General features: G+C 38.2%; 1 protein-coding gene across 1 annotated transcript in view; it reads left to right on the top strand.

Moving 5' to 3' along the window:
* The window catches only part of Vps13D (vacuolar protein sorting 13D), a 328,982-nt gene that overhangs the window by 40,198 nt on the left and 262,772 nt on the right, over positions 1 to 26,012 (top strand). Inside the window, exons 8-18 of the mRNA XM_070094401.1 lie at positions 3,902 to 4,101; positions 5,268 to 5,417; positions 5,615 to 5,687; positions 7,757 to 7,940; positions 9,312 to 9,462; positions 11,253 to 11,335; positions 11,656 to 11,863; positions 18,941 to 19,106; positions 20,033 to 20,211; positions 23,779 to 23,921; positions 25,942 to 26,012. The exon at positions 25,942 to 26,012 is cut by the window's right edge and continues 163 nt beyond it. Coding sequence (XP_069950502.1) covers positions 3,902 to 4,101; positions 5,268 to 5,417; positions 5,615 to 5,687; positions 7,757 to 7,940; positions 9,312 to 9,462; positions 11,253 to 11,335; positions 11,656 to 11,863; positions 18,941 to 19,106; positions 20,033 to 20,211; positions 23,779 to 23,921; positions 25,942 to 26,012 — 1,608 coding nt within the window. The remainder of the gene's footprint in view (positions 1 to 3,901; positions 4,102 to 5,267; positions 5,418 to 5,614; positions 5,688 to 7,756; positions 7,941 to 9,311; positions 9,463 to 11,252; positions 11,336 to 11,655; positions 11,864 to 18,940; positions 19,107 to 20,032; positions 20,212 to 23,778; positions 23,922 to 25,941) is intronic.

Raw genomic sequence — 26,012 nt, 5'->3', positions numbered from 1 at the left:
TCCCCCAGGGATGTGTTCTGAGCACAACACTTTTTCTCCTTGCTATAAATGATTTGGCCTCTAGTCTTCCATCCAATATTTGGTCATCACTCTATGTTGATGACTTCGCTATTGCCTGTGCAGGCGCTGACTGTCACCTCATTACAGTTTCTCTCCAGCATGCGGTCGACCGTGTTTCCAATTGGGCCACCACACATGGGTTTAAATTTTCCAGTACCAAAACTCACCAAATTACTTTCACTAGACGCTCTGTCATCTCCGATCATCCTTTATACCTCTATGGCACCCGTATCCCTGAACGTGATACAGTCAGGTTTCTAGGCCTCCTCTTTGACCGTAGGTTATCCTGGAAACCTCACATTACCTCTCTGAAGACAACTTGTCACAGCCGGCTGAACCTTCTTAAAACCCTTGCTCATCTTTCATGGGGAGCTGATCGTCGAACTCTCCTTCGCCTACATTCCACCCTCATTTTATCGAAACTTGACTATGGTGACCAGATCTATTCAGCTGCCTCTCCTGCTACTCTATCTAGCCTCAACCCTATTCATCACCAAGGATTACGTTTATGCCTTGGTGCTTTTCGCTCTTCCCCTGTTGAGAGCCTCTATGCAGAAGCGAACGTTCCATCCTTATCCGATCGCCGTGATGCCCATTGCCTTCGCTACTATGTACGCTCTCATGATCTCCGCAATCCTTCCATTTATAGAATGGTCACCGATATTAGTAGACATTCTTTATTTGTTCGCCGCCCCTGTTTGCTCCGTCCCTTCTCTCTTCGCCTACATTCGCTCTTGTCTTCTCTTCAATTTCCACCTTTCTATGTTCATGTAGCATCTCACTTTTCCCTACCCCCCTGGGAAGTTCCAGCTGTTCGAGTCTGTTCTTTCTCACTCCCTTGCTCGAAAGCCCAACTGTCTACGGTAGCTTCCCGCTCTCTTTTTCTTGACCACTTCCACTCTCATTCTCATGCCATTGCAGTGTACACAGATGGCTCTAAGTCTTCTGACGGCGTAGGATTCGCAGCAGTGTTTCCGGACAGCGTCGTACGAGGGCATTTACTATCTTCGGCTAGTATCTTTACTGCTGAATTGTATGCCATTCTTGCAGCACTTATCCGTATTGCATCTATGCCTGTGTCATCATTTGTGGTTGTCTCAGACTCCCTTAGTGCTTTACAGGCTATACAGAAATTTGATACACCTCACCCCTTAGTCCTCCGTATCCAACTTTGGCTACGCCGCATCTCTACCAAGCATAAAGATATTGTTTTTTGTTGGGTCCCTGGTCATGTTGACGTACAGGGCAATGAACAGGCAGACACTGCTGCGCGGTCAGCAGTACATGACCTACCAGTTTCATATAGAGGTGTTCCATTTACGGACTATTTTGCTGCAATAGCTACCCACCTTCACACCCGTTGGCAACAACGTTGGTCTACTCTACTCGGTAACAAACTTCAATCTATTAAACCGAGTATAGGTTACTGGCCGTCTTCTTGTCACCAGTGCCGAGGTTGGGAGACTACTCTCTCCCGTCTCCGCATTGGCCATACTCGTCTTACTCATGGATATCTCATGGAGAGGCGCCCTGCTCCTCTCTGTGAGAATTGTCAGGTTCCATTATCGGTCAGCCACATTCTGTTAGACTGCCCACTTTATCAACGAGCACGCAGAATTTACCTCCAACGTCGTCTTCGCTCCGCTGCTCTCTCTTTACCTTCCCTTCTCGCTGATGGACCCACCTTTCATCCGGACTCTCTCATTGACTTTTTGACAACAACTGACTTACTTCACAAACTCTGATGATACCTTCAGCCCTTTCTACCTCGATCTCTTGCTACCCTCTACCCTGCACTATCCCCTGCCCCGCTGTTTTCTGTAACCTACTGATCGCCCCTCCCCCCTTCTGCCGCCCAATACCCTCGCTTCCTTTCCTACCCTGCAGCGCTGTATAGCCCTTGTGGCTTAGCGCTTCTTTTTGATTATAATAATAATCCAAAATAGCAGTGTGTAAAATGGTGTTTGCATGTGAGATCGTTTTAATGGACCAAACGACTGCTCGTGTCCTTCCCTGGGTAGCGGTAAATCACCGTCTCTGCTGCACCAACACACTGGTGCTTCACCACGTCTCAGCTGCCTGCACCTCAGAAATTCCTATATCCAAGGAGATTTTTGAGCAAGAATGAAAGAAAAGGGGGATTGATGAAAGGCTACACCTGACAGTTATCAAAATGTCAGTCATACCTACCACTTGTTGTGCAAGTAATGCAGGGTAGTGACACGCATCTCCATTCAGTATTATAAAATAATCAAATTTCTTTCTTCTTTCAACGCACTAGCAGTATCCCATCGAGGCAGGGTGGCCCAAAAGGAAAAATGAGTTTCTCCTTTACATTTAGTAATAAATACAGGAGAAGGGGTTACTAGCCCCTTGCTCCTGGCATTTTAGTCGCCTCTTATGACACGCATAGCTTATGGAGGAAGAATTCTGCTCCACTTTCCCATGGAGATAAGTGGAAATAAACAAGAACTAGTAAGAAAAATAGAAGAAAACCCAGAAGGGTGTATATATATATATGCTTGTACATGCATGTGTATTGTGACCTAAATGTAAGTAGAAGTAGCAAGATGTCCCTGAAATATTGCATGTTTATGAGACAAAAAAGACACCAGCAATCCTACCATCATGTAAAACAGTTACAGACTTTTGTTTACACTCAGCAGGATGGTAGTACTTCCCTGGGTGGTTGCTGTCTACCAACCTACCACTTAGAATAATTAAACTTATTATACAATATTATAAAAATGGTAAACAAAGAGAAAAATATGGAATATTGCAGCAGAGGTCATAGACATTATATCATCTGTAGATAGTGGTGGGTATTCCTTGTTATAATAGCAATCCTAACAGTATACATTATAATTAACACTAAATGAACAGACAAACAGCAAATAATACACAGATTTACATTACAGTGATCATGCCATGGAAAACTCTCCATTGCATAGACAAGGATATAGGAAGTACCAGTACATAAGGGTATGGTTGAATTACATGCCCAAATGAGCTACAAGGATATCAGAAAACATTTTTTTCAACATAATCCAGCAAAGGGGAAGAAAATGGCAGGGTAGATTATGAGAATCTTCAAATCAAGAGAAGCAATGCCTTTGATGGTACTTTTTAAATCAATTGTGCTCTTGTGTCTTGAATATTGTTCTGTACTCAAAGTGCCTAATAAGTCAGCAGAGATAGCAGAGCTGGAATACATAGAGGTATTATTTACTGTTGACATAGATAATAAAACCTTTAAACTATTGGAAAGCACCTCTAGGCATTTGGAACAGAGACAAGAGAAATGCCTGATAAAATTTACATGGAAGATACTTTAGGGCCTGGTACCCAATCTACACACTAATCAAATAACTTCCTGGAGTGAGAGATATCATAGAAGTGCAGAATAATCCCAGTGAAAAGCTGGTGTTCCATAAGCTCAGTTGCAGAACACTGTCAATATCTTTTGTCCAAATCTCTTAAACTTACTACCAGCAGATATCAGAAGCATTGCAAAATGAAGGTATAACAGGAAAGTTTAGCCTCAGGCTGTGAGGGTAGAACCCTCAAAACTGGTCATAGGTATGTTGTAGGTAAGAATGGTAAAAAACGTGAACGGGACACCATCTTGAAGATGATGTCATCCAGAAATAATAAGCAAAGTCTGTCTTTACTTAAAATTGAATTGAAACTAAAATAATTCTTTTCATATATCCAGATTATTATTATTTACAGTTATACAGTTAGTTAAAACTAGATCTGAAATATATAATAATGTATGAGAACTTGGCAAATTAGTAAATCAGTAAAAGGAAACTAAAATAAGGATTGTTTCTGTTTGTAGGTTACCCAAGAGTCTGTATTTCCTTTGTTGGTAACTCCTCAAAATAGAGTTTTGGGATCAACACTCTCAGCCACCATGTCAAAAACTTCCATGTATGCCAAGCTAACAAACATCATGTCTCCAGTGCAAACCAAAGCAGAAGGTCCCCTTTTTTCTCTCGTTTATGAGTGTCGGCCATTTAACTCCAAAGCTGATCATAAGTGAGTACTGTATCCTTAGTTTTAGTTTTTAGTGCTATTAACCCTAAAGATTTTAACCCTAATCATTCTAATTCTACTTTGTATTAAAATGATGAGAAATGAGCCAGATGCTGTCATGATAAAGCTTGCTAAATCCTTTCATGAATGTTTCCTTACACAGCACATCAAGCCATTTGATGAAAGTGAGTGCATCCACTTGGCTCCACTCACTCTTACCTAATGCTTTCCCACAAGCCCACTGGATGCTTGTAATATGAAATATAAATGTTAAGTATTGTATGTACTCTCATGTACTGCTGTTAACTCTTTAGGTGCAAAGTTCCTGGGTCCTTTTGTGTGTCCATATACTCTTGCACTACCATCCACAGGATGGATATGGGTGCACAACAAACTAGCTACTTTGGTAGCAAAGTTAAAAGCAAAAAGCTAATCTAGGCCTAAGTTGCAGTTGCTAAAAAGCAGTGAATATCATGGAAAAGTGAAGTAGAGGAACACATTAGCAAAGTCATATGATGGGCTACAGAAACTTGAATTAACTAGATGGTGTTTCTTGGTTGCCATTGTCAGGCTGTCTGCTTAGAAAGTTGATCATTAGTCTATGTGACATGATTTCACATTTGTAGATCCTTCACACATTCCCTGCCAGGCAACATAGTCAGGTGCATACACTTGCATCTTCCTTGTCAGAGTTCATGGGTTCGAGCCTAAAGCGTTACTCATTTTTATTTAATTTTTTTTAGTTATTTTGTAAAGTTAAATTTTTTTAGTGTAACTTTGTTAATAAATTTATTAATTTTTATGAAATATTAAAAAACTTAACTACTCTACCTGGAAAATATATTTGTGGTGGTATGAGAAATTGTTGAAAATATTTATACAGTATTGTAGAAATGAATAGTAAATGATGTAATGTAGATATTTTCATAACCTGTTATCATTCATTTGATATAGTCTGCCATCTTTTAATTGATGTGGCCTGTCATCTTTCATTTGAAATCAAATCAAACTACAGTATTCTTCATTGGATTGAGTATTGTTATCTTTTATTTGCTATAATTTGTCATCTTTTATTGGATACAACTGTCAACTTTTAGTTAATTTATCATCTTTAACTTGACATAGTTAGCCATCATTCATTTTACTCAATTTTTATAATCTCTCTACAGGCTAATTGTCAGCTCATCAGCTTTAGATGTCGTATATAATCCTTCAGCACTAGAAGCCATTAAAGCCTTCTTTACAACCCCTTATCAGAAGAAAGATGATGTTGGATATTTGCCTCAGATGACAGCTCTGACTTCAGCTGCTAAGAAAAGGTGACATTGAAATTTGCATATTTTGTAAAAAATTGACTATTCTTAAAAATTAAATACATGTATACTTCATTAACATCTTAACCTTCATATTTCTTGTACTAGTTCAGCTTTTTATTAGAACTGTCATTTTTACCATATCTTGCATAAACTGCTTATTAATAAGTGTGAGTAATCACTTTACAACAATTTAATTTCAGGTATGAAGAACTAAAAGAGCAAACAAAGCAAGAGTTAAAAAGGAACTGGGACCAGATTATAGAAGGAGACTTGGTAAGTAAACAAAGAGCAGAGCTTGGGAGAGTTTCATGAAATATTTCAAACTGAGAATTTTTAAAATTTTGTTAATAAAATAATTTTAAGTACAGTGGAACTCCACTTTTCGCATGCTCCAGTTATTGGACATTTCGGTTTTAGGATCATTTTATGTGCGAAATTTGGTTCCGGATATTGGACCTTGATCTGGTAATCGGATGTATTATACGCGTCCACCCGCCTGGGGACACTGCCACTATGCATCTCAGTCTGCCTCTGTAACTGGTTGAATGAGCATTAATTCGTGCATTCCAAAACGTTTTGTAATAATCCTTTGTTTTTGGTGCTTGTTTATTAATTGTGATTGCAAAATAAGCCACCATGGGCCCTAAGAAAGTTACTAGTGCCAGCCAGCCCTTTGGTAAAGGGCTGAGAGAGTGAGGGGAGAATGTGCCTTCTTCAGTGATTCTACGATATGTACGATACTAAAGCAGCAGGAGTTGATAAAGGCTATAGCGTCAGCCAGAGATAAAGTGTAGCATTAACAGTGTAACAAGTAAGTTAAGCGATAGAAAAAGGACAACACAAAACTCCTTCAGTGTTGTTTTAAGCATATAGGGTGACTGGCAACACCACTGCCACCACCAACACTATACATATGTACGGCTTATGCTGTCAGTGGCCCTTATAAATCCAACAACGCCACCACCACCGCTCCACATACGTTATAAGATATTTTATTCATTCTAGAGTATATATTATGTTTCTATGTTATTAATATTAATTATTATGTCATATTAGATCAATTTTGATAGATAAATAAGCCATAGAGTTGATAGTAGTGTCATGTTGAAGGTGTATTTTGTTTTGCTTCCAAACAAACTCTTCATCTCCGCCACTACTAGCCACATACATAATGACATATTTTATTCATTCTAGAGTATTTCAGGTTTCTATGTTATTTATATTGTTTATTATGTCATATTAGATAAATTTTGATAGATAAATAAGCCATAGAGTTGATATTAGTGTCATATTCTTTAAAAAAAAATTTGGGGGGGAATATTTTTGTGGGGTCTGGAACAGATTAATTGTATTTACATTATTTCTTATGGGAAATATTGATTCAGTTTTTGCACGTTTCGGTTTTTGAACAACTTTCTGGATTAAGTTTAAAAACTGGGGTTCCACTGTAATTGGTGTTTATATTGATGTTGATAATGGCTGGTTGGAGTGACATCTAAACTGTCATAGTGCCTCTGCAAAGACAGTGATTATGTGTGAATGATGGTCAAATTGTTGAATGATGGTGATAGTGTTTCTTCCTTTTTCGGGCCACCCTGGCTTGGTGGGAGATGGCTGACGTGTTAAAAAAAAGAAAATTGAATTTGTATGTATTACTGAATGTTTTGGGTTACAGAAATTTTTTACAGGAAACAATGAATAACAATAAAATTGCAGAGTAAAAGTATTATCCAGAGGGCCAAGCAGGGGCTGTTGAGGTGGTTTGGACATTTAGAGAGGGTGGAGCAAAATAGGATGACTTGGAGGGTGTATAAATCTGTTGTGGAGGGAAGGCATGATAAGGGTTGCTCTAGGAAAGGTTGGAGGGAGGGGGTAAAGGAGGTCCTGTGTGCGAGGGGGCAGCAAGTGGTTTTTATGACTTGTACTCGCCTAATTGTGGTGGCAGGGGTCGAGTCATAGCTTGTCATGCTGTTCGAGTGTGAACAAGGTAAAATTTAAAAGGATTCAGGAAACCAGTTAGGCAGACTTGAGTTCTGGATATTGGAAGTACAGTGTCTGCACTTTGAAATAGGGGTGGGGATATTTGGAGTTTGGAGGGGCATCTGTATTGGTGTGTCTCTGGCAAGACATTGTTGGAGTGAGTGGTGGTAAAAGTGTTTCTTCTTTTTTTGGGGCCACCCTACCTTGGTGGGAGATGGCTGGTGTTAAAAAAAAAAAAATCTCACCTTTGTGTTAGATAATCAAGTGATTTTGGTAAAGTGACTCTTGTCATAAGTGCACATTACATAAATTAAATTTTTTGCTCTATAAAATGTTTTTGCATTAAAATATCTCTTAAACAGATGACAAGAAAGCATTGGGATATAGAGTTGGACATTTCAGCACCACAAATCATCATCCCAGAACACTTCAGAGATAAAAATGCAACCCTGGTTGTACTGGACTTTGGGAAACTAATATTCTGCTCTGCCAGACCCTTGTCCCACACGAGACTGAAAGATGAACTGGATATGGCAAGTGATGATGGTAAGTTATTTTAAGAGTTTTTCAAACATTTAACAAAGAATACTCAAATAACACGCACCTGCAAGTAAGAAACTATGACAACGTTTTGGTCCAACTTGGACCATTAACTTGCACACTAACACAGGAAGGTATGGAAGCCAGTATATATACAGGCTTCCTTACCTTCTTGTGTTAGTGTGACTACTTAATGTTCCAAGTTGGACCGAAATGTTATCATAAGTTTCTTTTTTGTATTTGTGGGTTTTGTGTATTGTTCCAGTCACTGTATTATGCTTTTTTGCTCTTTACCAAAGAATGTTAGAAGCACTTAAAGAAAGGGAATGATTTTAAAATGAGCATTACTGAGAAGAATACATTTAGTTAAATAAATCTTTGTTAGATGTTTTTGGATGCCGAGATGCATACAGTATATCATGGTGTTCTGGTGGTACCTGTGTACAATGTGAAATTAATTTATAAAAGTCTTCTTGCCACCACTTTGTGCACTGTATGGCACATGATACTTAGAACACAAAGTATTTTTCCATAAAGCAGTGGCATGCATCTTTCAGACCAATATTTGGAGAATACACACAGTACAGTATTATACGCTATAGTTCAATGTGCATGTATATAAAATTTTTTTTTCTTCCATTTCACTTATAAAAGATTTGCAGGAGTGTACTGTATATATACAGACACACACTATTCTATCTGCAGCACTGTGCAACAGCATACTGTTTTGCATTTTAAGAAAAAGAAAGCATGTATGTATTCGACCAAAATTTGATAAATTATGTAAATGTGCTTTGTAGTTGCTTCTGGGTTGCTTTCATTTTTCACTTTTTAGGAGTCTGAAAACCTAGTGGCCATGACTTAATTCTCCATTGACTTACATTCTCCATTGACCTACAGTGTATTTTTGTGGAAAGGCATGACATGCATGTTTCTGTCCAGTATTTAGTGAGTATTATGTAATGTAGAATGATAAAAGAGAATTTTTTTTGTTGGCAGTGTAATTAAAAATATGCCAGTTAACATTTTTCTCTTGCAGTTTATGAGTAAATGTCTTTTTTTGTCTTAAATAGAAAGAGCTGCAGAGCTTCCTTATTGTAATGATTTTCTCTTAATTTATTTTTGCAGTAATATGTTGCATAATGGTTAATGCACCATATAGATCTTGAGGCTGGCCTCCTCTGTCCCAGAGCTGCACACCTGATGCCAACATTCATTTTCATTTTTCATTAACTATTTATTATTTCCTATGTAATACATATGTATAATTTTAGAACAGTACAATTAGTTTTTTAAACCTACCCATCTGTAGTGTAGGCTGACTACCTGAAATGGTCCATAAAGTTAGAATATTTTATTGGTTTAATCTTTTGTCAGATGAATTTGCCACTCCATGTTCAACTCCGGATGAGCTTGGAGCTATGTCACCACGTGATAGAGGAAGAGATGGCAGTGAGAGAAAATATTCACTTCCAGAAGCTTATTCACAGATCTCAGAATCTCTGTTGTATGACAGAATGTATGACAAGTAAGTGATATTCAGTGTGGCTGCTTTATATATAAAACAATAATTTGGGCTTGTCAGGAGGATGGAGAGGGATAGGTTGACGTAGAGGGTATATATCTGGGGTGAAAGATAAGAGGGGTGGGGTTATCCCAGGAACAGTTTGAGGGAGGGGGTAAAAGTGACTTTGAGTTTTAGTGGTTTGAGCATACAGTAGGCTTGTGTAATCATGTTAAATAGGGGTGGATGAAGTCAAGTGGATTAATGGACATGCTGTTGGCATGTGAGCAAGGTAACTTTTAAGAAGGGATTTAGGAGAAACCAGTTACCTGGAATTGACTCTCAGAGGTGGGAAGGGCAGTGCCTGCAATTGGAAGGGGTGGGGATGTCACAGTCAAAGGGTAATCTGATTGTGAAGTCAGCACACTTTTGGAAAGCTAGAGGTTGAATGAATATTGGTGATTTTTTTTTTCACTCTACTTGGCAGGAGATGGGTATTGGGTAAAAAAAATTTCTACAAGACAATGCATCTGAGAAGTTTATGACCAAGTGCTTTTGAAATCTAAGCATACCTGGAGTCTCATGGACAATGTTCCAAGGGTCAATGCCCACTGCGGCCCAGTCCATGACCAGGCCTCGTGGTGGATCAAGGCATGTACCAGCCTCTGTCCCCCTAATCTATAACCTACTTTTCCAAGGGTCATTACACCCCACAACCCACTCCATGACCAGAACTCCTGGTGGATTAGGGCATGTACTAGCTTGTCTCCTTAATCTGTACCCTTTTTCCAGTCTTGCTCCTTCCCCAATCTTTATGAGTTTGCATTTGTTCGGTTGAATTCATGCAACCACTTACCTGACAACTCTTGCAATTTGTCCAGATCCCTCTGGAGCCTTTCCTAGTTCTCTGTTTTTATTCTTCTCATTAGTTTTACATAAGCAAACAAGGATATTTTTTTTAACACGTTGGCCGTTTCCCACCGAGGTAGAGGAAAGGATATATCTGAATCTGTCCCATCTGGAATGTAATGCACATAAACCAGAAAAAGTACTGGTCCCCATACTGATCCTTGCAGAACCCTGCTAGTTACTCTTCCCCATTCTGACATCTCTTTCCTGACAGTCATTCTGCTTCCTTACCCTAAGATCCACTGGAGTACATTCTATTATTCCTGACCGAGTCTCATATTTTTGGCCCAGTCTCTTGTGGAGTACAGTATCAAATGCCTTCTTGCAGTCTAAAAAATGCTATCCACCCAATGCCCCTCACCTTTGACTTGGTGAACTGAGCCTTGAGTTTGTAGTTGTGGTTGGATTTTGGTGGATATGGATGTATAGAATTGCATATTTAAATTTAGGTGATGATTTTTTTTCTTGTAATATTTTTGCCTTTTCATGCTAAGTCTTTCATCACCATGAAAATTAGAAATTGGAATGATGAACTTTGCTGAATACATTGTTTTTGTTGTAATGTTGAACTTGAACAATTTGGATAAAGATTCCATACATTTCTCATGATGACATCCTGAAGTTTTCAAGATGAATTTATTTATCCTTCAACTTTAATGTGGAACTCAAGTTAAGAAACAGAATTTCCAGCTACGTATAATTCTAGTGAAGATGAAGAAAAAGTTTGTCATTCCAGGTTTAATAAAATAATAAAAGTGTAAACAAAGATAAGCAAAAAATATTAAATTTGAGAGAGTGGATCGTAAGATATACAGTGAATTATGTTCAGTTTTTTAAATGCCTTGTGTGAATTTAACCAGAAATCTATTTAAATGAATCTTGTACGTATGTTTTTTTTGTTTCAGGTATGATCTTCAACTGTGTGACATGCAGATTTTAGTAGGGAAAGTTCGAGACAATTGGAGGTTTGCATATGTGAAAGGCACAGGTATATATCAAACTATTATTAACCTCTCCTGCAGTTAATAATAGTAATTGTAAAAGCCCACACAATTCTTCAGCTGAATTAGCTTTTTAAATTGTGCATCTGTTATTTTTGTTTTCCTCTTATAACATACTTTTTAAAAATAGTTGGTCTACTTATATTAATTATTTAGATTCTCTACATATCATGCTGCTGTATTATATAAAATAGTTAATTCAACTAAATAATGCTGATTTTGTTCATAATCATGTAATATCATGCATCAAATATCTTTTAATATAGGATGAATGTAAGAAAATAGTTTAAATTTGTTATTCCCTAAGGTCAGATGCATGTGTTGGATCGGTTTAGCATCAACTTACAGCTTGAGCGGCGTGTGGTGGCAATGCCAGATGCACAGCAGCAATGGCCAAGTGCTACATTAGCCGGTACTTTGCCAAGGCTAGTACTGCACATAAATGAGCAGAAAGTTCAAGCTTTACGATCAATGGTGTCAAAGTTTTATAGCGACCAGCCTCTTGAAGCAACAAGGTTAGCACTTGTTTTATCTGTTTAATTTAAAATTGTGTGCAGTCAATTACAATAGAAAGCAAATAACTTGAGATTTGGTATGCCTCCTCAATAACCCCAGAGACTGGGAAATAAATACTGCATAATGGAAAATATAGTGAATTTTTTAAAGGGTTTGCTAAGCTTTTTTAGGCAGTTTTTTTTTTCAACAAACTGGCCTCATCCTACCAAAGCAGAGTGACATAAAAAAGAAAAATGAAAGTCTTTCTTTCTACTTTTAGTATTTATACAGGAGAAGGGGATAATAGCCCCTTGCTCCCAGTGTTATTCACCTCTTATGACACGCATGGCTTACAGAGGAAGAATTTTGTTCCACTTTCCCATGTAGTTAAGAGGAAATAAAGAAGAACAATAACTATTAAAAAAATAGAAGAAACCACAGATAGGTGTGTAAGTATATATATGTGTACATGCATATGTAGTGCGACCTAAGTGTAAGTAGAAGTAGCAAGATATACCTGTCATCCCGCGTGCTTATGAGACAGAAAAAAAGACACCAGCAATCCTGCCATCATGTGAAATAATTGCTATTGTGGGGGTGAAATGTTCATTTGTAGGAATGATTAAGGTGGTGGCTATCCCTGCTAGATTACACAGGAATCTCAAAGAGTACACTTATTCAGGTGTAAGAGGTCTATGTGAATTTAGTTCAACTTACAGGGGTCTGGATGTAGGATGGGGCTGAAGCTTCTAATTGGATTATCTGGAAGGACATTCATCACTATAGAAACTACAGCATCTTGCTGTACCTCTTGACTTTATCTCTACATCCTTTGTATAGGAGCAAACAGATGCATCTTGCATGGCTGTCATAAGGGTACACTTGTTATGATCAGCAGTGGATGTCTTATGCAATAAATGTAATTATTTATATACGAATCTTCACTGTCACCTTCTAAACATTAAGATCAAAGTATAACGTATTGCATTATTTGCTATTTACTGCACTTCCTTCTTTGTTGGTAAAAAAAGGCACTTTTAGTAAAGTAACCTTTTATTAATGCAACCTTTTTTCTGCTGGCGACTTTATCAAATACCACAGTACTTGATAAAACTCCCAGTTGGTGAAACCTTATATTAATCAAAGGTTTCTTGCCGAAAGAGTCTTTACCGGTAGTATTTGTTTACCCCTCTCTATGGCACTTGTTTGACACTAGCTCCTATCAACTAAAGCATTCTCAGAAGAAAATCCAAGTAAGGCATTCACTACATTTTATTTATTTATTTATTTATTTTGTATTTGGACATGATACATAGTTGTACAAAGAAATATAGTGATTGGGTGTACATGCCAAAAGCCCCTTGTATGCACAGCATTATGGGCATGCTTAAAATTAACTTAAGATTAACTAAAGAAACTGAAGGGCTTGAAGTATGTGACTGTTACCTCTTCAACACAAGTTCAACATATTCAAACTTTATTCTGCTTACAGTATTATATCTCTCTGATGCTGAAATGAAACATTTAATTGAATTTACTGACACTTTTATTTTATAAAACATTGGATTTTAAAGAAGAGACAACGATTTGTGAGGATGACATCTGGTATACATAGTAAACCCTCAGTATAATGGACTTTTAAAATAATGGAGCACATTCACTAGGTAAATTGTACTTTTTAATTTATTTTTCAATGTTTATGGCAAAGGTTAGTTGATGAGTTTGGGAATGTGTGTAAAGGTAGAAAGTTGAAAGTGAACATAGAAAAGAGTAAGGTGATGAGGGTATCAAGTGATTTAGATAAAGAAAAATTGGATATCAAATTGGGGAGGAGGAGTATGGAAGAAGTGAATGTTTTCAGATACTTGGGAGTTGACGTGTCGGCGGATGGATTTATGAAGGATGAGGTTAATCATAGAATTGATGAGGGAAAAAAGGTGAGTGGTGCGTTGAGATATATGTGGAGTCAAAAAACGTTATCTATGGAGGCAAAGAAGGGAATGTATGAAAGTATAGTAGTACCAACACTCTTATATGGGTGTGAAGCTTGGGTGGTAAATGCAGCAGCGAGGAGACGGTTGGAGGCAGTGGAGATGTCCTGTTTAAGGGCAATGTGTGGTGTAAATATTATGCAGAAAATTTGGAGTGTGGAAATTAGGAAAAGGTGTGGAGTTAATAAAAGTATTAGTCAGAGGGCAGAAGAGGGGTTGTTGAGGTGGTTTGGTCATTTAGAGAGAATGGATCAAAGTAGAATGACATGGAAAGCATATAAATCTATAGGGAAAGGAAGGCGGGGTAGGGGTCGTCCTCGAAAGGGTTGGAGAGAGGGGGTAAAGGAGGTTTTGTGGGCAAGGGGCTTGGACTTCCAGCAAGCGTGCGTGAGCGTGTTAGATAGGAGTGAATGGAGACGAATGGTACTTGGGACCTGACGATCTGTTGGAGTGTGAGCAGGGTAATATTTAGTGAAGGGATTCAGGGAAACCGGTTATTTTCATATAGTCGGACTTGAGTCCTGGAAATGGGAAGTACAATGCCTGCACTTTAAAGGAGGGGTTTGGGATATTGGGAGTTTGGAGGGATATGTTGTGTATCTTTATATGTGTATGCTTCTAAACTGTGTATTCTGAGCACCTCTGCACAAACAGTGATAATGTGCGAGTGTGGTGAAAGTGTTGAATGATGATGAAAGTATTTTCTTTTGGGGGATTTTCTTTCTTTTTTGGGTCACCCTGCCTCGGTGGGAGACGGCCGACTTGTTGAAAAAAAAAAAAACTGTAAATTGAGAGTACAGTACTATATTTACACAGTAGAGTACTTTAGTGCATTTTATTGCTATATTTTAACGTTATTATTGGACAATCCTCCCATTAGTCCATTATATCAATGGTTTATTTAGATAGGAGTGGTGGAGTGTGAACAAGATAATATTTTATGAAGAGATTCTGGGAAATCAGTTAGCTACACTTGAGTCCTGGAGGTGGGAAGTACAATGCCTGTACTTTAAAGGAGGGGTTTGAGATATGTATTTTCTACACAAATAACTCTCACATAGAAGAGAGGAACTTATGACGATGTTTCAGTCCGACTTGGACCATTTACGAAGTCACACTAACAGAAAGGAGAGGAGAGAGTATATATAGACCAGCAAACATTGACGGGAGCAAGAGGGGTAGTGGTGGAGGTAGTAGTAGTAGTAGTAGAGTCAGTCAAATACTAAGAAAGAGGAGCACTGCAAGGGAGCTAGGGGCCCACATTGGATAGGAGCAAGAACAAAGAGTAGAAAAAAAATAATAAAAGAACAAATACCCAAGGCAGAAGAAAGAAAACCCAATGGAAAAAGAGGAAAGGGGAAGAGGGAGAAGGGAGAAAAAGAATGAGGAATCAGGTCAAGTCAGGGGTGTTCTGAAGTTTGGAGCATTTTACAATGTAATGGGAAAGGAAGGCATCTACAGAGACAAAGCCAGGACTAAGATTCACACAAGGAAAGTTGTGTATAAGGGAGGATTCAACCAAATGGCGACTGTGAAAGTTAGAAGTAGGGTAGACAGTTTTAGCAGAAGACCAGTCAATAGGATGACTGTGATCTGTGACATGACAGAAAAGAGCATTGTTGTTGTCGGCAAGCCTAACACTACTTTTGTGCTCCCTAAGTCTGTCAGAAAGAGATTGGCCAGTTTCCGAAGAGTGTTAGTGTGGCGAAAAGTGAGTTTGATGACTAAGGAACGGAGAGAGTTGTTGAGATTAGATAGACCGGAAATGTAGGGAAGGCAGAGGACAGAAGAGTTCACAGGAATAGAGAGTTTGAGAGAGAAGAAAGTCCGTTTAGCACGTGAGAAGGCAGAGTCTGTGAAATGGGAAGGGTAGCCAAGATGGGAAAATGAATAATGTGCAGGTTATTTGTGTATGGTTCCACTCATGGTATTGTTATTTTGTTATTTTTTTTTTTCCTCAACAAAACCGGCTGTATCCCACCATTTTCTGTTTGAAGGGACATCTAAACTGTTGTATCTGTGTGCCTCTGGCAAGACAGTGATAATGTGAATGATGTTTCTTTTTTTTTTTGGTTACCCTGCCTCGGTAGGAGAGGGCCAGCATGTTAAAAAAAAAAAAGATCAATCAAGAGTTTACTGTATTTGATTATCAGGGTTTGAATGTCCTACATATGCACACCTTCAAAAGCCACTCCTTTCCTTTAAAATTGGCAAAATTTATTTTTGATGAACAGTGTTTTAATGTGTCAATTATTATAATGATGTCCAGACAAACATCACAGAGTGTGTTAGATAGGAGTGAATGGAGATAAATGGTTTTTGGGACCTGATGAGCTGTTGGAGTGTGAGCAGGGTAATAGTAAAGGGATTCAGGGAAACTGGTTATTTTTATATAGCCGGACTTGAGTACTGGAAATGGGAAGTACAATGCCTGCACTCCAAAGGAGGGGTTTGGGATATTGTCAGTTTGGAGGGATGTGTAATAGGACAGTAAAGAGCCACACTGTGAGATCCATCACTGGGGCCCTGATGGTCACTTTTTATATTATATCTTTATATATCGGGAGCAAGGGGCTAGTAACCCCTTCTCCCATATAAATTACTAAATTTAAGAGAAACTTTCATTTTTCTTTTTGGGCCACCCTGCCTTGGTGGGATACGGCCGGTGTGTTGAAAGAAAGAAAGATCTTTATTTTTTTTTTTTTTTTTTTTTTTCAACAAGTCGGCCGTCTCCCACCGAGGCAGGGTGACCCAAAAAAGAAAGAAAATCCCCAAAAAGAAAAAACTTTCATCATCATTCAACACTTTCACCACACTCGCACATTATCACTGTTTTTGCAGAGGTGCTCAGAATACAACAGTCTAGAAGCATACACATATAAAGATACACAACATATCCCTCCAAACTGCCAATATCCCAAACCCCTCCTTTAAAGTGCAGGCATTGTACTTCCCATTTCCAGGACTCAAGTCCGACTATATGAAAATAACCGGTTTCCCTGAATCCCTTCACTAAATATTACCCTGCTCACACTCCAACAGATCGTCAGGTCCCAAGTACCATTCGTCTCCATTCACTCCTATCTAACACGCTCACGCACGCTTGCTGGAAGTCCAAGCCCCTTACCCACAAAACCTCCTTTACCCCCTCTCTCCAACCCTTTCGAGGACGACCCCTACCCCGCCTTCCTTCCCCTATAGATTTATATGCTTTCCATGTCATTCTACTTTGATCCATTCTCTCTAAATGACCAAACCACCTCAACAACCCCTCTTCTGCCCTCTGACTAATACTTTTATTAACTCCACACCTTCTCCTAATTTCCACACTCCGAATTTTCTGCATAATATTTACACCACACATTGCCCTTAAACAGGACATCTCCACTGCCTCCAACCGTCTCCTCGCTGCTGCATTTACCACCCAAGCTTCACACCCATATAAGAGTGTTGGTACTACTATACTTTCATACATTCCCTTCTTTGCCTCCATAGATAACGTTTTTTGACTCCACATATACCTCAACGCACCACTCACCTTTTTTCCCTCATCAATTCTATGATTAACCTCATCCTTCATAAATCCATCCGCCGACACGTCAACTCCCAAGTATCTGAAAACATTCACTTCTTCCATACTCCTCCTCCCCAATTTGATATCCAATTTTTCTTTATCTAAATCATTTGACACCCTCATCACCTTACTCTTTTCTATGTTCACTTTCAACTTTCTACCTTTACACACATTCCCAAACTCATCCACTAACCTTTGCAATTTTTCTTTAGAATCTCCCATAAGCACAGTATCATCAGCAAAAAGTAACTGTGTCAATTCCCATTTTGAATTTGATTCCCCATAATTTAATCCCACCCCTCTCCCAAACACCCTAGCATTTACTTCCTTAACAACCCCATCTATAAATATATTAAACAACCATGGTGACATTACACATCCCTGTCTAAGACCTACTTTTACCGGGAAATAGTCTCCCTCTCTTCTACACACCCTAACCTGAGCCTCACTATCTTCATAAAAACTCTTTACAGCATTTAATAACTTACCACCTATTCCATATACTTGCAACATCTGCCACATTGCTCCTCTATCCACTCTATCATATGCCTTTTCTAAATCCATAAATGCAATAAAAACTTCCCTACCTTTATCTAAATACTGTTCACATATATGCTTCAATGTAAACACTTGATCTACACATCCCCTACCCACTCTGAAACCTCCTTGCTCATCCGCAATCCTACATTCTGTCTTACCTCTAATTCTTTCAATTATAACCCTACCGTACACTTTTCCTGGTATACTCAGTAAGCTTATTCCTCTATAATTTTTACAGTCTCTTTTGTCCCCTTTCCCTTTATATAAAGGGACTATACATGCTCTCCGCCAATCCCTAGGTACCTTCCCCTCTTTCATACATTTATTGAACAAAAGTACCAACCACTCCAACACTATATCCCCCCCTGCTTTTAACATTTCTGTCATGATCCCATCAGTACCAGCTGCTTTATATATGCTTCTAAACTGTTGTATCTGGGTGCCTCTGCATAAACAGTGATTATGTATGAGTGAGGTAAAAGTGTTGAATGATGAAAGTATTTTCATTTTGGGGATTTTCTTTCTTTTTGGGTCACCCTGCTTAGGTGGGAAATGACCGACTTGTTAAAAAAAAATATGTAAAAGGACTGATAATCTTACAAGCTATTTACATTAAGTATTCACTTTCCTTTACTTTCCTAATACAAAGTTTTTATTTCTGTTCTTATTCCTTTCCTATGTAGGATACCTAGTCTGAGACCAGATCATGGGGATAAGAATCCACAGAGCCATTAAAAGATGTAGTTATTTACTCATGTATGTTAAATTATAATTAGCAGCTATATAATGATTATGAAGTAATCCTCTGAAAAGACTAATATGTGTGAATGATGATGAAAGTGTTTCTTTTTTTGGGGGCACCCTGCCTCGGTGGGAGATGGCCAGCATGCTGGAAAAAAAAATCACATTATAATTCACTTTTGGTAAGGTTGAATTAATACACGCAAAATTTTGACTTGCATGTTTCTTTTCTTCTTATAATTGTTACACAGGAAAGATTCTGCAGAGGTAAATAGCATCAGCAGCTTAAGTCGGTCCAGCACACTAATGTCCGGTGATGACCAAGGTGAAGATGACTCCAGTAAAGAAACATCCTCATCAACAGATGAAGGAAAGCTTCTAGTTATACAATTCACAGTGGATAAATTGTCTTTGGAGGTGAGATGAAATGTTTTATAATTTTAAATATCTTTCATGTTTTATATTTAAAATATTATATTTAACCCTTAAACTGTCCAAACGTAGATCTAGGTTTATGTGCGTAGCACTCTGACCTTGATTTTCCCCATTTGAAAGCATGTAAAAAAACCTAGATCTGCATTAAGGGTTAAAGCCAGAGTTTGGTAAGGAGTGTATTAAATTGTATGTGAGGATGTGAACACAGTGGTTAGCCATTTGGAAAATGAGACTATAAATGCATTTATAAGTTTGAACTGCAGAATAGCATTCAAGCGAGGATTTAATGTTTAGAAAAAGATACTTTTGTGGTGAACTGGTTTGGAGCTACATGCATAAGCACTAGCGAATGATGCTCTAAAGGTATGTGGTTGATGGGGAGGAGTAACAGCACATTGGAAAGTTGAACAAAAATTTATTGATATGGTAAAGAGAATATGAAAAAAATAACTACTCTCCCTGGGATGCAACGCACAAGAGACAGTAACTAGTTACTGCTAGTTGAACAGGGACATTGGGTATAAGGAACCATGCCCAACATTTCCACTTATGCCAGGGTCAAGCCCTGGTCCCTCAGTAATGACAAATGTAATAATATTACATTTTAAAAAATTAAAAATTCTTTCAGTATATGATTTAGTGATGCACTGTGGAATATACCTTATCAGTTTTACCCTCTGAATCATTTAGACCTCCCATCCATTTTTTGCTCAGTCTGGCTACCTTCTGCCTTCTGTATTCTAATGCATTACTATTTTCTATACCTTTGCAGGTAGTATAGAGGTATTGCACCCCATTCTTAACACCAAAGTCTTAAGAAATGATATTATTTTAAAAGAAAAGGACAGTTTGTATAGAATAAAGGTTTTATATTTTAGCCTAATGCATACTTTTTCACATGTTCTTAGTTGCAGTCACGGGGAAGAAGTATTGCCGAACTTCAGGTCACAGGAGTTAGAGCAAATTTAAACAAGCGTCCATTTGACTGCACGGCTACTTTGAGTGTCCATTCTCTACTCCTTGTAGATGCATTGCAGACTTTCGGACCTGACTTTGAGCTTCTTGTTGCAAGCTCTCGGAATGTGAGGTGAGTTTTATTTTTTCCACGGGATTTTTAATTATTTTTTCACCAAGGCAGGGTGACCCAAATTAGCAACTACATTGTCCATCTTCCACTCACTAGTATCTTCCAAGAAGGCCACAGATATCAAAGTGTAATGTTGATTCACTTACAAAGTACACCCTTCATTTGGAGGTGCTTTCATATTGATGAAAAGTTCTTGATTCAAGGAATTTGAGTTACTCTTCTCCTAAATTAAACCTGATTGTCTTCCATTCTTCAGGTGCAATATGATCCTCTGATTATAATAAAAAAAATTAAGTTTAACCACTGTATATTGTAACCTCCAGATTTCATTTCCTTCTATTTTTTTTTTTTTTTTTTTTTTTTTTGTGGATTCCTTTCTAGATTTTACCTTGCCCACCCTTCATCAGCTTGTCAAATTCTTATAGCCATTCTCTTCCACTGCAGTCTAACATTTATATGCCTACTGGATGTTGAGCCCTCTACTAGCAATAATTTTTTTGTACCTGTCTCACTCTTTCCTCAAATGCCCTCTACACACCCTGGCATCCCTCCCAGCTTCAAAAACCCCTTTTTATTATCTCATATTGCTTAATTTTTCTTCTCCCTCGACTGGTTAGTGAATAATACCCCTTATACCACTACACACACTAGTAATATATTTATTTATTATTCTCTTCATATTATTTACAACACTTACTAACCTAGGTTGGTAGACAGCAGCCACCCAGGGAGGTACTGCCATACTGCCAAGTGAGTGTAAAATGGAAGCCTGTATTTGTTTTACATGATGGTAGGATGGCTGGTATTTTTTTTCTGTCTCATAAACATGCACTCTAAAGGAGGGGCTCGGGAGATTGGCAGTTTGGAGGGATATGTTGTCTCTTTATACGTATATGCTTCTAAGCTGTTGTGTTCTGAGCACCTCTGCAAAAACAGTGATTATGTGTGAGTGAGGTGAAAGAGTTGAATGATGATGAAAGTGTTTTCTTTTTGGGGATTTTCTTTCTTTTTGGGTCACCCTGCCTCAGTGGGAGACAGCCAACTTGTTAAAAAAAACAAAAAAAAACAAAAAAAAAAACATGCAAGATTTCAGGTACATCTTGCTACTTCTACTTACACTTAGGTCACACAACACATGCATGTACAAGCATATATATATACACCCCTCTGGGTTTTCTACTATTTTCTTACTAGTTCTTGCTCTTGTTTATTTCCTCTTATCTCCATGAGGAAGTGGAGCAGAATTCTTCTTCCGTAAGCCATGTGTGTGTTGTAGGAGATGACTAAAATGCCAGGAGCAAGGGGCTAGTAACCCCTTCTCCTGGGGGTTAAAGGTTTTGTGGGCAAGGGGCTTGGACTTCCAGTAAGTGTGTGTGTGTGTGTGTGTGTGTGTGTTAGATAGGAGTGAATGGAGACGAATGGTTTTTGGGACCTGACGAGCTGTTGGAGTGTGAGCAGGGTAATATTTTGTGAAGGGATTCAGGGAAACCGGTTAGCCAGACTTGAGTCCTGGAAATCAGAAGTACAATGCCTGCACTTTAAAGGAGGGGTTTGGGATATTGGCAGTTTGGAGGGACGTCTAAGCTATCGTGTGTGAGCGCCTCTGCAAAGACAGTGGTTATGTGTGAGTGATGGTGAAAGTGTTGAGTGATGATGAAAGTTTTTCTTTCTTTTGGGTTTTTCTTTCTTTTTGGGTTACCCTGCTTTGGTGGGAAACAGCTGACATGTTAAAAAAAAAAAACTTATATTGCTGGATATTCCAATTTTTGTCTACCATAAATATGTTCTAAGCTACTTTTTATGCATTTCTTTCTCCTTGTATTTGACTGTTATTAACCCTTTGACTGTCGCGGCCATGTATATACGTCTTACGAGGTACCGTGTTTGACGTATATATACTCATAAATTCTAGCGGCTTCAAATCAAGGAGGAGAAAGCTGGTAGGCCCACATGTGAGAGAATGGGTCTGTGTGGTCAGTGTGCACCATATAAAAAAAATCCTGGAGCACGCAGTGCATAATGAGAAAAAAAAACTCCGACTGTTTTTTTTAATTAAAATGCCGAATTTGTGATCTATTTTCGTATAGTATTTATGGTTGTATTCTCGTTTTCTTGGTCTCATTTGATAGAATGGAAAACATATTATAGAAATAGAAGTGATTTTGATTGATTTTACTATAAAAAGAACCTGGAAATGGTGCTCAAAGGGGAAATGTTTGATTTTTGCCGATGTTCAAAAGTAAACAAATGATGTCATTGTCCAATAAATGTCCAACTAGCCATTCTAATATGCAGTCATGAATGGGTTGATATTTTTACACAATTATTACAGTATTGCAGTAGTCTGCATAATAGTAAATCTTCTATTTTTTGTTTGAATAAAAATTCAAAATAGAAAGCAAGAGTATTATCAGAGGGGCCTGGAGACATGACTGATGAACAAAGAAAATGTTATTTTAGAGCCAGGAGTGTCTGCATTGTTCATTCTGGACCTTATTTTGAAATTGTCATATTTTTTAAATTTCGTGAAATTGGCCAAATTGCAAATTTCTGACCACGTTATTGGGTAGTTGAAATTGGTAAATGGGCAGTTTCTTGTACTCAATCGATAGAAAAAACAGAGTTCAAAAGAAACAGCTATGAGTTTGGTCGACTGGAACAATGGAATTAGCTGAAAATAGGGCTTAAAGTGGGCGAAATCGCTGATTTGTAAATATCGCTGAGGTCGCTAACTTCGCGAGAGCGTAATTCCGTCAGTTTTCCATCAAATTTCGTTTTTTTGGTGCCATTACAATCGGGAAAAGATTCTCTATCATTTCATAAGAAAAAAATAATTTTTTTTTTTTAAATTTTGCGACACCAGGAGACACCTCAGGATTGGGGGCTGCGACAGTCAAGGGGTTAAATAATAATTGGTGTATTGCTTAGAGTTTCTGATAATTTAATTAATATGGTCTTCCAGTGACAATGCTTTTGTTAATGATGACTCTTGGGTCCTTTTCTTTTACTGATTAGCTTCAGTATTGGATCAGACAATCTATATTTTCTGTGCGCTGTCCTTGGGACATGGCAAACCTGGTGGGCCCTGTAGATGTGTAACAAGTTACATAGTCTGACAGGACATGAGTGTTTGGCCTTTTTCTTAAGAATTGTCCTTGTGAGACAATTAATTCTCTGTAGATTAAGGATAGAGCATTGTGCACCTGACCCAGAGCCACCTGCTTGTACTGTATGTACTCCTTCTTGTCTGTATGACTTGTTAAGGGCTACTGACAGAGCATATTTTAACTGTCATTTTTTCTTTAATTACTGATGAGACCTTGATGTAATTTTAAGCAAGTCTTGATGTTAATGACTTGATGTTTTTTTGTTTTTGTGTGTGATGGTATTTCTTTGTATTGTTTGCTTATTAGTGTAATGATAAACTTTAACATTTTTTATAGGATTATTTTGGCTGAAGCATTAGTGTGTGTGTGTGTGTGTGTGTTTATTTTCAAAAGTGCTGTCAATCTCGAAACTTCCTACTTGTTTATTTGATTTGTTTTTAAAACTTGTTTCTTTCTTCAGTTTGGACAGTGTAAGTGGAAGCCTTTTGGACAGTGAGCCATGTTCACCCACATCGCCTGCCTCTCCAGATCACAATGCTCCCTTTAAGCCAACTTCTCCTGTAACCATCAGTCATGCTATTTCATCATATGCAGCTTCCAGAGGTGATTGTCCTCCTTTAATTATATGTAGACCTGATGAAATTGTCTGTATAGTACAGTATATATAAATTTGTTTCATGCTTATTTATCATATTCTGCAGGTTAGCTACTTTGAGAAGGAATTCAGTTCCAAGCACTTACGTGATCTCTCAGTTACATTCTCAAAAGAATTATTTAGTGTGTAAACTGCAGAAAATAATTATGGAAAAAATCACCCTTGCCTTCCTTGGATCATACTTGATTTTACCTTACCTTTTCCAGGCACATCATGACCCCTATCTGGAAATAACTAAATGTGTTACTTCAGTGTTTTCAAGTAGAAATACTTCCTTTGATCTTCATTTAAGATTAATAATATATCTGTTGTAGTTGTATAGGTTTGAGATAAAATATTTTTTCTTTGAGATTCTTAAATTCTCTTAATTTTAAGTGTATACCCGGAGTATACCTGGAGAAGGTTCTGAGGGTCAACACCCCCACGGCCTGGTCTGTGACTGTAGTGAAAGATTTTAACCCCTTAACTGTCCAAACGTAGATCCATGTTCTCTCACTCAGCGCTCTGAATATTTTGATTTTTTTTTTTAAATAAAGAGGACATTTCTTTATATTATGTAAAAAATTTTGTTAGTTTTATGAAGATATAAGGTCACAAAGTCGGCGCTTGTCGCTTACCTGATGGCAACACCTGCCGCTTTCAGATGTGTTGCCAATATACCTTTTTTTCTTTTTTTTAATTTGTATAATTTTTATGTTCTGATAATTACAATTTGTAGTAGTTCTTGTGATTTCATAGCTATTCTTTGTTCTGACACTAATATTAGGTATTGAAATAGTACTCAAACACAGTGGTACCTCTGGATACGAACAACTCAAAACTCGAACAATTGTGTGAGTGTATTTTTGTAAGTGCTTTCGTAAGTGTATTTTTGGGGGTCTGAATTGGATTAATCTAATTTACATTATTCTTTATGGGAACAAATTCGTTCGGTATCGGCACTCGAACAGCCTTCTGGAACAAAATAAATTTGTATCCTGAGATACCACTGTAGTCACAAACATACTGACAAGTGAACATTTTCACCCACCAGTGCCTAGAGAAGCTGAATAGGGAAGCATACAAGGTATGTATGAAGCACGTACCATTGAGGAAACCCAGAAGAAGATCAGATATAGAGAGAGAGAGCATAGGAGATAGTACAGATGAAGAAAACGGGTTACTGAATTGCTTAAAAACACAAATATGCTGCAACAGAGGAAAGATAGGCTTAGCTGAGAGATCACTGAATTAGAGCAAAACTTTGGATGTCATACCTAACAAGAGAAGTACAAAGCAACAAAGGGCCATACAGCCAAAGTCAATCAGCCAGTCAAGCCAGCCGCCGGCCAGCCAGCCAGCCGGCCAGCCAACCGGCCAGCCAGCCTGCCTGCCAGCCAGCCAGCCAGCCTGCCTGCCAGCCTGCCTGCCGAATACGTATTGCACATTCCAGAATTGTTTCTCTTTACTTAGGGCATAGGTTATAAGAGATTCTGGCAGGATGACACTACCAGTGGTACGAAAATTGAAAGGGTGTTGCACAAATGTTGCACAGGTAATTATCAAAGTTTTTGATATTTTCTAGAACACGTGTGACCACATCCACCTGAAAGCCACTAAACTCAGGGTCAACATCACTTTCCTCTTAAAATGGGAGTGTTAATACTACATGACATCAGTGAATCCCAGGTGTTTGCTGTGCTGTTTGCTCTAGCTGGTGCTCCCACAAGGTACTAAGTTGTCCCAGATTTTTTTTAATACTGTGCACACCGAGTGTTAAGACCCATTCTATGCTGACCAGGCATCTCAGGCCAATCGTGCCAAATTTGGAGGGAGGAAAAATAAAACGTAGATCTACGTTTGGAGCGCTAGCGGTAAGAACGTAGATCTGTGTTTGGACAGTTAAGGGCTTAAAATGAATTCTTTTTTATAGTTGTATTGATTCCTTATTCTCTTTCTTAATATGCCCCTCTGCTTTTCATTTTCTAGCACACTCGCCACTTCCATCATCACGTGGTGTCTCATCTCCACCACTAATCAGTTCACCTATGTTTGGTGGA

The sequence above is a fragment of the Cherax quadricarinatus genome, chromosome 46 (assembly GCF_038502225.1).
Source record: "Cherax quadricarinatus isolate ZL_2023a chromosome 46, ASM3850222v1, whole genome shotgun sequence".
Classification (NCBI taxonomy): domain Eukaryota; kingdom Metazoa; phylum Arthropoda; class Malacostraca; order Decapoda; family Parastacidae; genus Cherax; species Cherax quadricarinatus.
Note: the sequence above shows the minus strand (reverse complement) of the source record. Positions and strands in the feature narration are given on the sequence as shown.